The 13,163-nt window shown below is 36.7% G+C and overlaps 1 protein-coding gene and 1 pseudogene across 6 annotated transcripts in view; one reads left to right on the top strand and one right to left on the bottom strand.

Moving 5' to 3' along the window:
• The window catches only part of NF1 (neurofibromin 1), a 220,448-nt gene that overhangs the window by 157,022 nt on the left and 50,263 nt on the right, over positions 1-13,163 (bottom strand). For all 6 annotated transcript variants that reach the window (XR_008425115.2, XM_053910986.2, XM_053910985.2 and 3 more), the window contains exons 4-8: positions 12,398-12,588; positions 8,857-8,963; positions 4,150-4,217; positions 3,824-3,899; positions 2,929-3,086 (exon numbers count right to left, since the gene is read on the bottom strand). Coding sequence is in view for 5 of the 6 variants with exons in the window: in XM_053910986.2 (XP_053766961.1) it covers positions 2,929-3,086; positions 3,824-3,899; positions 4,150-4,217; positions 8,857-8,963; positions 12,398-12,588 (600 nt within the window). In the remaining variant the exon portion in view is untranslated. The remainder of the gene's footprint in view (positions 1-2,928; positions 3,087-3,823; positions 3,900-4,149; positions 4,218-8,856; positions 8,964-12,397; positions 12,589-13,163) is intronic.
• LOC112308511 (cyclin-dependent kinase inhibitor 3-like) lies at positions 4,238-5,393 on the top strand (annotated as a pseudogene).

Genomic DNA, 13,163 nt, shown 5'->3' with positions numbered 1-13,163 from the left:
CATATGATCTCACCTTTAACTGCAACATAATCAACAAAAGAAAAATGCAAACAAAATATAACCAGAGACACTAAAATTAAGAACAATCTAACAATGGCTAGAGGGAAGGAGGGAGGGATCAGAGGGGAGAAGGGTTTTCAGGAATCACTATAAAGGACACATTGACAAAACCAAGGGGGAGGGTTGAAGCAAGGGAGGGAGGTGGGTTTGGCTGGGGTGGCGGGGAGTGGTGGGGGGAAAATACAGATAACTGTCATTGAACAACAATAAAGTAATTTAATTAAATAAATATTTCTCAAGTCCAAAAAGAACAGAATCTATTCATGTCCACTGTTGAATTATTAAAGAAACATAAAAAAAGTCCTTCCAAACAAGGTGGTTGACTTCTTAACCCTGAATTCAGCTGATCATATTTTTTATTATCTCTAATTTCTAAATATTAGTGTATCAAAAATAAATAAATATTATAGTATCTTGGTTATAGACTATGTCAAAATGTCCATCACTATCTAAAACTCCAGGCTATATTCAATCTTTAGCCTTCTAAGACTGTACGTAAGGCAGTTCTATTGCTCTAAATTCTGTTGCTCACAAAGTTATCCTTTCTTGTGATTTCAAACCCTCTCTGTACTTACAAATTTCTCCCTTTGGCTTTTCTCCTAAATGAAAACCTCACTTCTCCACTTACATGTATTCTCAAATATAACATGGCAAAAGCTCAACTCACCAAACAACACCGGGATATACGTTCTTCTCAAGTACACATGGAACAATATCCAGGATACACCATATGTTAGGCAACAAAACAAGTCTTAACAAAGTTTGAAAGATTGATATCACACAAAATATATCTTCTAGTCACAATGAAATGAAACTAGAAATCCCAACACCAGAAGGAAAACTAGAAAATTCACAAATAAGTAAAAATTAAACACCTCAAAAAAAATCACAAAAGATATTAGAAAATAGCTTCAGACAAATCAAAGTGAAAACACAACATATTATAAAACTTATGAGATACAGTGAAAGCAGTGCTAAGAATTTACACTTGCAAACTCTCACATTAAAAAAGAAAGCTCTCAAATCAATAACTTAACTGTACACTTTAAAGAACTAGAAAAAGAGCAAACAAAACCCAAAGCTGGAAGAAGGAAGGAAATAGTAAAGAACAATGATAAATGAGATAGAAAATAGAAAATATAGAAAGAGATCAACTAGCACCTTATATATGTATATTTTGATATGAATGTTTGTATAACAAGTAGAAATTAATGGAAGGATACATATCAACCATTAACACTAGTTATTAGCTCATAAGGAATCTGACTAGAAAAGAGCGAGATACATAAAGAAATACTGTTTAAAATCCAGGAAGATTAAAAAATCTAAATTTAATAATCTAGGAAAGTGCCAGAGAAAAACAGGGAAGTTTATTGCAAAAATCTTGGAAGTTTCAGACACAAAGGTCACATGTTATATGATTCCATGTACGTGAAATGTCCAGAACAGGCAAATCCATAGAGACAGAAAGTAGATCCATGGTGGCCAGAGGCTGTGGTGAAATGGGAATAAAGAGTAACTACTAATCGGTATGAGGTTTCTTCTGGGGATGATGAAAATGTTCTGGAATTGGATATGGTGATGGTTGCGCAACTTTGTGAATATACTAAAAACCACTGACTTGTACAATTTAAAAGGGTGAATTTTATGGCATGTAAATTGTATCTCAATAAAATGAATAAATAAACTCTTGGGAGAAATCTGACCAAAAAAGCTAGGAGATCAAAAAATAAATACATACACACACATACACACACACACATACATACATACAAGATTGAGTTGACTACATATACATTTAAGTATCTAAATAGCAAAAAAAAACCCCAAAGTTTACAAAAAGAAACCAAGTAGAAAGTGTACACACACCCTGTAAGTCAACAGTAGACAAACAACTCGATGGAAAATGAGAACTTCACAGAAGATACACAAGTGGCCAATAAACATTTGGAAAGATATAGTTATAATTACTAAAATATAATTTCACTTAAGTACTACTGAGTATATATTTATTAGCTTTTTACCTATGTCTGTTTTCCCAGTAAACAAAAAAATTACTATTTTGAAGGGCTCTGAAGCAATCTAACATGAAAAATGGCGTCCTCGCAGGGGAAAAGCTGGGATGTAGACCTGAATGGAGTGCCGCTGCCTCACAGACTCTCCAAGGATGACCTGCTTATTTACTTAACCATCAGTGCCCAAATTCTCTAACCAATACGTCTATAAAGTACTGAATCATTCAGCTGATTCTGAACATCACGTATGGCAAATCATGCAGGACCCCTTTTCATGTTAGTCAGCTAAGAGTATTTCTCCCATAGTGGCAAAAGGAAAAAAAAATGTATTAGCAAAACAAACTGCATACGGAAATTCAAATTAAAACAGTACGATTAATACCTAGGCCTTATTCTTTAAAATTACAGTACCCCTTAGAATTACCTGTTGTTCTAGTGCCTATTTCACTACTGATGGCATATGTGGTATCCTGCCTTCCTAATAAAATGCCGTAGAAACTCTTCTGCAATACCTAAAATGAGTTACTAGACGGTTTCATTAGCACTGAGCGAATCCGTACCTAGTGAATGCAAATACACCACAAAGTGTGAGTGCTAGTAAGGCAACCCTCGCAGTGACTACAAAAGCAGCTGTGCTTACCACCGACAGAAGTATCATTTAGTCTTCTCTGATAAAAGAACGAAACTAGGGATTATTTTAAATCTTTCATTTAGTGAATAGTATCATTTATCTCCTCTCCAAATAAATTTATGTACACGTGTGTCTCTGCTAAGGCCAGCAAACACAGAGACCTAAAATGGTTATTTCAGTTCTTCACATCTGGACGTATGGAAATAATTTTGCCCCCCTCACCTTGTTCATGTTATTTTCATCGACCGCATCCTTGGATATATCCTGGATTATTTCTGGACACAAGATAAGAAGAATGATTTGTAGTGGCCAAACTGCTGCTTTACGTTTGGTGCTTTCAGCGAAACCATCCACCAAGTCAAACAGTTTTTCTGCACACTCTATGGGGAAAAATATGAATATTAAATACTATTAGATGAGAAGAAAATCTCTGGCATTAAATTAAAAGCTGGCATTATCCAAAAATCCAAGGGCTATGTTTTGAGAAGATACACTTGGAAGTCACTTGAACAAAGTCATTCGGGTAAGCAAACAAGCAGCGTTATTCTGTCTGTGTGTCAGAAGAGCTATCTCGATCTGCCCTGGGAACACCCACATTCTGGAATGGCCAAACTTGTGTTCAGTCTCCATGTGAAGGAACACTGACGTTTCTCTACATCTCTTCCTCCTCCCCTGCCCCTCTCTCTTATGCAAAGTCTGATGTACCCAAGGAACAAGGACTGGACAGCTTCAGGAATCTGTGTTCTTGGCCTTGCAGGTGCATCTACAGAATTCTAGGTAAGGATAATATTACTTTATACACATCTCTTCAGTACAAAATAAAGCCTCAGAGCACAATAATGTGCTTCTTGGCAATACAGAGCCACCGAATATCCCATCCACAACTCTAATTAAAGACTAGAGCTTCGTTTCAAATGTCTTTATCTATTTGCTCAAGAAAAAGGAAAAGGGTTGAGGGTAATTTAGAAATATGAGAGAAAAAATTTCCTATTTGGCATCAATTGATAAGAAGTAAAAGCACCTTATAAACAACAAATAACTTGGAAAGTAATAGATTTTTACCTTATAAGTAAGAGTTCAAAAGACAAAAAAAAAAAAAAAACAATCTTATCCTTACCAGCCATATCAGTCTGTGGAATCTGGTATAGCTTTGTAAATTCATCTGGATAATTTTCTACCCAGTTCCAAAATGCCTACAAGTAATAAAACATATGTTTTTTATATGAAAGCAGGGATATTTTAACATAGCAAATAAAATGTCACATAGCTCCAATTATATCGCAAACTTCTAATTTCCTTCAAAAGAATACTACAACGCATCTTCCTACAAATTAATGTAAAATTATCACTCAAGCCATGACTTTTTGATTCAAAACCCTAAATACAGCAATATTTATAGCTAAAAATTAACAAAATTTAAATACCAAAGAGGTTATGACTTACTTTTTCCAGGCTATTTATAACTGCTAACTGTGCAACCTTCTTTAGGGCTTTAAATTTAAATGCTGTTTCTGGGGGGAAAAAAGTTTTTAAAATTAACTCTAATTAGTTAGAACAAATGCAATTCAAGCTACTACTATGAAACAAAACAAAACAAAACAAAAACCCTTTTGTTCCAGTATTGTTTATAAGCAATGTAAAGCAAAAAAACAATTAATGTAAACCAAAACCTCACTTGGTTATGCCCACTAAAAACAATACACAATAAAAAGTAAACATGGCAGCCACGATGTGAAGCGGCCAGTGATGAAGCCGCCTGATTCCCTGCGAGCAAGTGAGTCGGACTCAGCAGAGGAAAAGCCTATGAACTATGAACCAGCTCCGATTCAGGTATTGAGGCCATCCGTGTCATGAGTGAACTGTTGTCAGTTCCTTGGTTTATGTGCTCTTCCAGGTTGTAAATTTAAAGATACTAGAAAAAATATCCAAAAAAGATACAGAACTAAAGAGCGATGGTATACAAGACATTGTGTTCTGCACTAGAAGGGAACTGTCAAAACACAGAGTCTCAGCCAGGACCGGTGGTGTGGCTCAGTTGGGTGTCGTTCCGCAGAGTGAAAGGTTGCCAGTTTGATTCCCAACTGGGGCACATGCCTGGGCTGCAGGTTCAGTCCCTGGTTGGGACAGATATGACAGGCAACCAAGAGATGTTTCTCTCTCACTCTGATGTTTCTCTCCATCTCTTCCTCCTTCCCTTCCCCTCTCTCTACAAATACATCAATCAAATCTTTAAAATACAGAGTCCCAAACCTTTCGGACCTCTGCCAGCAGTATGGAACTATCACTCACCATCCAATCCCAACTGGAGGAGCGCCTGACACAGCTGCTGAAATAATGGAGGGCCTTGCAATTTGCCTTAAAAATAACCGAAACACCTTAACGCACTGCTATGGAGGAGTTGGAAGACTTTGGGCTGCAGCCCTCAGCTCGTCTCCTACTCTCCCCATCTGACGCAGTACTACCACAGCAAGCCACAGAGCGCCTGAGAGACCCCAGAGGATCTGGGACAACACGGACATGACGCAACATCATTATCTTCCTGACTTTCAGCACAAATGTGTTACACACCAATCATCAACAGAGTCACTACCAAGATCTCTATCTAGGGGAAAAAAAGGATTTTGAACAGTATGTATGTGTGACCATGTCTGAAATTTAAGAGTTCTCAAGCACAATTTGTATTAAACTATAATGTTATCAACTTGAATGTAAATGTCTATGTGCAGATATTCCTAAAGCTTTTATTAATAAAAAAATGTAAATATGCCTTAAACTGCAAAGGTTGTTGTGGTTGTTTTTCCTTTGTTTTGTTTTTAATAATAACTTGCTTTTAAAAAAATATGAGACACATGGTTATTGTAGAAAATTAAAAAAATACACAATAGTTTAAGGGAAGTTAAAACATCATCCATGATTCTACCATTCGGAGACCACTACAGTCAACAGTTCGGTAAATTCTCCCATCCATTTTCCTATGCACATGGAAGACAATATATTTACCATACCTGAGACCATATAGGCTACGTCAAATCTGTTGTTTTCATTTCACATAGTATCCTACATTTTTCCACACCATTAAAAATTGCTCCTACATATATTTGATGGTTTTGTACACAATAGTAGCCACTAAACAGTTACAACATGCCAGGTATTTTCAACCTAATATATTTAATTCTTTCAAAATCGTAATGCTTCCAGATATTACAGAGGAGCAAACTGTTTCTGAGGTTACAGATCTAATAAATGATTACACTGGACTTCAAAGCCGTAGTCTTTTCAGTACGCTTTGCTGTCTTTCAAAATATTTAAGTCACTGTATTAAGTCACTAAACATTTTCCAACAGTTGTATATTAGATATTTCCAACATTTCACTATTATAAACAACACTAATAAATACTTTTATATCCAAATCCTTCCCACAATACTAATTATTTAAGGTAAGTAAATTTCATTTTTTTTCTGGACTTGCAAATGAATAACTTGCTCTCCAAGTCAGTTTTAAAACATATCCCTCCAACATTCTGTGCTCTTGCTCTCATTTGATTTTCAAATGATGGCATTTCACTTCGCAGTGCTCTTGACCCCTTTTGCTTTCCTACATTCAACTTTACCTTTTAAAAAAAATGTTTTATCCTCATCCGAGAACAATTTTTTCATTGTTTTTAGAGAGGGAAGGAGAGACAGAAACATCAATGCAAGAGAGAAGCATCAATCAGCTACCTCCTGTATGCACACCCAGACCAGGAATTGAACACGGAACCCACATTCGAACCCGCAACGCTATGGTTATGGGACTATGTTCCTACCAACTGAGCCACACCAGCCAAGGTTGTCAACTTTACCTTTTTTCACATCTGAAATGTTTTATACACAGTAGCTTATTTTCAATTCCAATGTATATATGTTTTATTACTCCAGTTCTACAAGTTTCTGACAGAACACCCTACTGATAGCTCAAACTCAATAATCCAAAACTGAACTTATCACTTTCCTGGCTAACTTCTTCTCTTCCTTTCTTTTCCAGCTTTAACCAGTTTTCTCTGCAACACATGGTGATACTTCTCTTTTACCTCATATAACTACATTAATAACCAAATGCTATGTGATGTATTCTACTCAAATGCTATGTATTTACCCTGGCTGGTGTGGCTCAGTGGATTGAGCACCAACCTGCAAACCAAAGGGTCATCAGTTCAATTCCCAGTTGGGGCACAGGCCTGGGCCAGGTCCCCTGTCGGGGAGAGTGCAAGAGGCAACCACATTGATGTTTCTCTCCCTCTCTTTCTCTCTCCCTTCCCCTCTCTAAAAAATAAATAAATAAAATCTTTTAAAAATACACACAAATGCTATATATTCTACTCCTTAAATACTATATCAAATTGGTCCCCAAACTACCCCATTGTATCCAGACCTCCACTACCCTCATTATTTTTTACTCACATTACTACCCAAGTCCCAGACTTTCAACTGAACTTCTACCAAGCCATCCTATAAATTTCAAGCAAAATTGTTATCTAAAATAAAATACTGATCCCACCTTAACACCTTTTCATCAATTCCCATGGCCACTGCATTAAAGCCTCATAGGCCATAAGCACAACAGTGTAGCAGTTAAGTACTTTGGCTCTAGGGATGGGCAGATGTGATTTGAATTTTTACCCTGCCACTCGCTAGCTCTATGGCCTTGGGAACATGACTGAAGCCTCGGTTTCCTTATCTACACAAGGGGTTATAATACCACTACCTGCTTCACAGGGTTCCTGCGAGGTCTGATGAGAAAAAGCATGCAAACTACACAGCGTGATGCATGACACATACTGAAAATACAACATATATTACTGCATTTTTATTAATATCATCTGGCCTACTCCTGTAACTCCATATCTTGCTCTTTTCCTCTTAGTATCTTTCATCCACAAACAAATACATATTTATTCTCTCACTTCTTGCTCATCCTGTTTGAGTTTGCCACATTGCTTTGCAAATAATTTGATATTTATATCTTCCTCTCAGTCAGGGCACATGCCTGAGTTGCAGGCCGGGTCCCCAGTAGGGGGAGTGCAAGAAGCAACCACACATTGATGTTTCTCTCCCTCTCTCCTTCCCTTCCCCTCAATCTAAAAATAAATAAAATCTTTAATAAAAGAAAAGGAAAACTAAAACTTAAGAGTTGTCAAACACAATGTGAGACACAATTTGCACATAATATATTTTGAAAATTATACCGCAGAACTGTTGAGGTTTTCAAAGTTAATATAATGACCTCTCCTTTTAGGTCAGACATTAAAAACATTACTAACACTTCCTTAATCAGTACACAAAGCAAAATAAAAAGAAGTATGAACTACAGAATTTCACATTTAAGTTAGCCAGAATCCAATATTACATAAAACTAAAAAACCAATTTTTTGTGAAATGAACTTAGGTATTTATACTGAATTCATGAATAATGCTCATTGATATTTGATTTTTATCAACACTTCCCCACTTACCACAAAAACTCAATTCTTTCTGATAGTTTATTTCAATCAACATAATCATAAAAAGCACTTCCCAAAGATCTAAAATCACAAATCAGGAACTGTAATATCCCCCTGTGGACTACTACTGACATGTTCTGCAAGGAAGCAAAACTGGGCCCCGAAAGCATTAGGGCCTTTGTAATACTGCCAAGTCAGTAAATAAATCACAGAGTTGAAAACAGAAATGTTAGAGATGAGATTCCTGACTCAACTCCTCTTCTCACTCTAAGATCACAACCTTCTGGTTCCCTCACCTTCGGAACTTGGTCATCCTGCTCAGCCATGTGCCGTCAGCTCTGCAAAAGCTGAACAGGAACTTCTAAATCTACAGCTATCCTTAAGATGAAATTCTAAAACTACTAAATAACAGCACCCTTACATCCTCTTTATTAAAAGCAAAAATTGTAGTTAAACAAAACTCTCCTTTGCCAAGATTTAAGATACTCATTTTCTTTTCTGTATGGTTTTCAAAAATGGTTAAACCACATGTATTACTGTCCATGTCACAGGGACATCTGCATTATAAAACCCTCTTTGATGTTCCAGCTCAATACAACTAGTACATTCAAAATACTGGATTTTCACCCATAGTGATTAATTTCAGATATATCTTACATTTAAACTTACCCTTCAGGAGTCGTTTTAATTTTGCACAGTCCACATTGATATATTGTAACAATTCTATATCATGAACATCAACATTGTCTTCCGAACAAACGGTCAATTCCTGTAACCTAAAAAGTAAAAACCAAAACAGTTTATCAATTTAAGTCTCAGGATAGTCAAAAATACTGAATTCAACAGATTTTTCTCATCCCAATGATGAGTTTACAGGAGAAAATACACATAAAAATAAGAGAATAAATATTTCTTGTGGAAACCTAAAGGAAGGTAATTTAGGGGATATAGGAAACCATGGTAATCCAGTAAAGTTCACTATGTATATGTGTATCGAATCATTAGACTGTATACTTTATACATAATTTTATTTTTTAAAAAATCATAACATGCTAATAGCTGCTGAAGCACAGTGAGAGATACATGGGCATTTAAAATACTCTGCTGTGTGTATTTTTAATTTTGTTCTATAATAAAACGTTTTAAAATTCAAATTTCAAGTTCTAAGTAAAATAAATGTTATTAACATCTACTTACATAAGCTAGACTTCAGACACATGAATGGTACAGTAGTCCCCCCTTATCAGCAGTGAAACCCAAGGTCCACTACAGTCCAAAAATATTAAATGGAAAATTCCAGAAATAAACAATTCATAAGTTTTAAATTGCATGATGTTCTGTGAAGCAAGATGAAGACTCATGCCTTCTGCTCTGTCCTGTCTGCTCTGGGCCATCTTTGAAAACTCTAGAAATTTTCTAGACACCAAAGGCTGCATTTTATAGGATTTTGCAGCAGTCACACAAGTAAAAATAGACAATTTTTGTGTATTTCCTGAATCTAGTTCACTGTTTTCAAAAGAGAAGTTAAGTGTCTTCAGAATAAGCCAGTTTCTTTAGCTTTCAGAGACTGCTCAGAAATGGGATCTATGAAATCCATTTCAAACAACTGCATTTGCTATTTCATTTAGTTTGTGCCAGAAATAGAAGCTGAGGACCCCTCACCTAAAATACCATTATGATGGTTTAATACAGATGGAGACAGATATCTTATGACATTGCTGTCACAGCATTAGGTGACTTAAAATATGAAAGATCTAGAATGGCAGATCTTTCTAAAGATTGATTTTATATCATATATAATAGATGAAATCAACATCATGAAATTTTGCTGTGTCTGACATTCTACCTGTGTACAGATGTTTCTCTTTTAGGATTAACGTTAGCTTTTGATATTCCTGTCCTTTGCTTTTCTTGAAGGGAATATGGGCTACCTGTCTTAAGATAACTTTAAATTTTTGAAATTAATCTTGAGAGAGATAGGAAAGGAAAAAGAAAGAGAGAGAGATTAAGACTGAGACTTTTGTTGTTGTTCCACTTAGCTGTGCCCTCACCGGCTGCCTCCGGTACACGTCCCAACCAGGGACCAAACCTGCAGCCCTGGCATATAGGGACGATGCTGCGATAAACTGAGCCACGAGGCCAGGGCGTAAGATCATTTATTCTGCCAAAGTGCACCGTGTGCTGGGGCCGACAGAACTCTTTTATACAGAGGATCAGCTGTTTTCACCACAGAATTACTGACTGCGCTCAACCTAATTGTTTTTTAATCGGAGGGTCCATACCAACAGAAGCAAAGGACTCAATGACTTTAAAAATTCTATTTGATTCTTTTGTTTTACAAATCTGCTGGGCTTTTATGGTTTCTCATTCTTTTTAATAGTTTTAAGTTTCTTATGTCTCTAGTCATTTAAAACACACTTATTTTTGCCCTGGCTGGTGTGGCTCAGTGGATTGAGCATTGGCCTGCGAACCAAAGGGTCGCTGTTTCAATTCCTAGTCAGGGCACAGGCCTGGGTTGCAGGCCAGGCCCCCAGTATGGGGTGTGCGAGAGGCAACCACACATTGATGTTTCTCTCCCTCTTTCTCCCTCCCTTCCCCTCTCTAAAAAAACTTTAAAAATTAAAAAATAAAATAAAACACACTTATTTTATATTTTTAAGACTGTTAAATGTTCTCAGATATTTGTATACACCAACTCTTAATCACAGTGAATTGTTACCTCTTTTATAAACTTTGACTGCAAATTCATCTCTAGTGCAGTCTGCATTTTCTTTGGGAATCTCTTTTAGTCTGGGACTCTGGGAGTGTCCTAGTGATGGTTTTGCATTTGCTTTTGCCAGGTGCCCAGCTCTGGACATATTTTTGTTGTTAATTTTTCAGCCCCAGATTGTATGGGTAGCATAAATGAGGGCCTCAAACTCTTACAAGGTAATGGCCCTAGGCGAGTTTTCCCCCTACCCTAAGCTTAGGCAGAGGAGACCAACTCTTGTGCTAGTGATTATTTTTCCCCTTCCTCTCTCTCTCCCTCCTCCTTTCTCTCCCTCCCTATCTTTCTTCTTTTTTTTTTATCCTCACTAGAGGACTTTTTTCTTTTCATTGTTTTTTAGAGAGAGAGGAAGGGAAAGAGAGAGAGAAACATCCATGTGAGACAGAAGCATTGACTAGTTGCCTCCTATACTCACCAGGACCGGGGTCACTGAACACGCAACACAGGAATGTGCCCTGACCGGAAACTGAACCCACAACGCTTTGGTGGAACAACACTCCAACCCACTGAGTCTCACCAGCCTGGGCCTCTCTCCTTTTCCTCCCCCTCTTCCCCTCTTCCTCCCTTCATTCCTTGTTCGTTTTTAAGGAGTGCTTGGTTCTTTCTAGTCGTGTTTTATACAAGGTTCCAGTTCTACTCCTGGCATTAATAGGGTGCAAGGGTTTGTACCCAGTCCCATGTGTATGTGAGCCCCAAACCCCTGGGTTGAGGAGAGAAAAACACCTAGCCATCTTTACCCTTCCTGTGTTGCAAGGCCAAGTCATGCCTTCAAAACCATCTCTGGTTTTCACCTTCCTTTTCATTTCTGGACCTGGGTGGGTGGAGTTTGTTTAACTTTATTACTATATATTTTAAATATCTTTCTGTTGTTCAGTTTACCTGGTCTTTCTAGATATTTTAGTGATAGGTTTTCTACTTCATTCTTCAGTTTGTATACTTAAAACACAGTCCACAGTCTGGAGATTTCTACTTGGCAATTATTCACTTCCTTCTGCTTTCATTTTTCTGGGATTATTTTGGGGGGGGGTTTCTTTGTTTTTTTTTTTTTTTTTTTGTCACTTAGGATCTTGTGATTCAAGGCAGAGCTGTGAGATCATTAGAATTGTCACTACTCTCATCGATTATTCTATCTGATTGGCTAATTTCATTTAAAGGAATAATATGTTAAAAAGTCAAAATTCGTACCCAGTGTTTTAATTTTAAAAAAAATCTGGTCATGGGTGATATTTCCTAAAATTTAGACTTTCAAGTTTGTAACAGTACTCATTTAATTGTACGCACCACTATCACAATAATAAAAATTTCAAAGAAATCAATGCATAAAAGTTCTACAAAAGTCCAAGTCAAACTCATTCTGTCAACTTTTAATTTTTATGTAGAATAAAGAAAAACTTCTAGAATTTATATTACTTACAACAGTCCAGTGCAGACTTACACACTAACCTGGTAGAAATGCGACTAAAGACTGCATTGAAGTTGTTGCAGCTGAGGGAAAATAAAACCCCAGAGGCAGAATTCCGAAGTTCAGCTGCATGTTGGTTTCCTTCACGACAGGTGTGAAGAAAATGGCAGATTTCCGGCAGCAACTGTTTCACGAGCATTGTTTCATCTAATCTCATTGTGTCCTTTGGTTGCTAAAATAGGAATAAACATGTAATGCAAAAACTTCCTTGAATTTACATGTAAATATTCTCCATTATGAAAATTTCCAAATAAAAAAAGCTGAAATAGAATAACAGAACACTCATACATGCACTCATCGCCTACATTCAATAACTGTTAATATTTCATCGTGTTTGCTGTATCTACAGTTGTCTAATAAAGAGGCTGGTTCCATCTTTCGCCTCTTAATCACGATGCAAGTCCAGCCCCCCATACCCGTCCCTGCCTGTCCCTGTTCACGAAATCCCTACATAAGCCCTCCTCCTCATGAGAATCCCAGTTTGTTGTGTGTTCCAAATAAACATTACTTACATTACTCATGTATCATCTGTCTCAACATCCAAATAATTTCCTGAGTGGGCAATCACACCCACCTTTGAGCAGAACGACCAAAACAGATAAATATTACTTATTCCAAATAATTTTGTTTTGGTTGAATCATTTCAAAGTAAGTTCCAAACATAATATTTCAGCCCTACTTTAGCATCTCTTAAAAATAAGGACATTCTCCAGTATAACTTCAATCAATCATCATGCCAAGGAAAAA

The sequence above is a fragment of the Desmodus rotundus genome, chromosome 9, assembly GCF_022682495.2.
Source record: "Desmodus rotundus isolate HL8 chromosome 9, HLdesRot8A.1, whole genome shotgun sequence".
In the NCBI taxonomy this organism is placed as follows: Eukaryota; Metazoa; Chordata; class Mammalia; order Chiroptera; family Phyllostomidae; genus Desmodus; species Desmodus rotundus.
The sequence above is the reverse complement of the archived record's forward strand: the minus strand, read 5'-3'. Positions and strand labels throughout refer to the sequence as shown.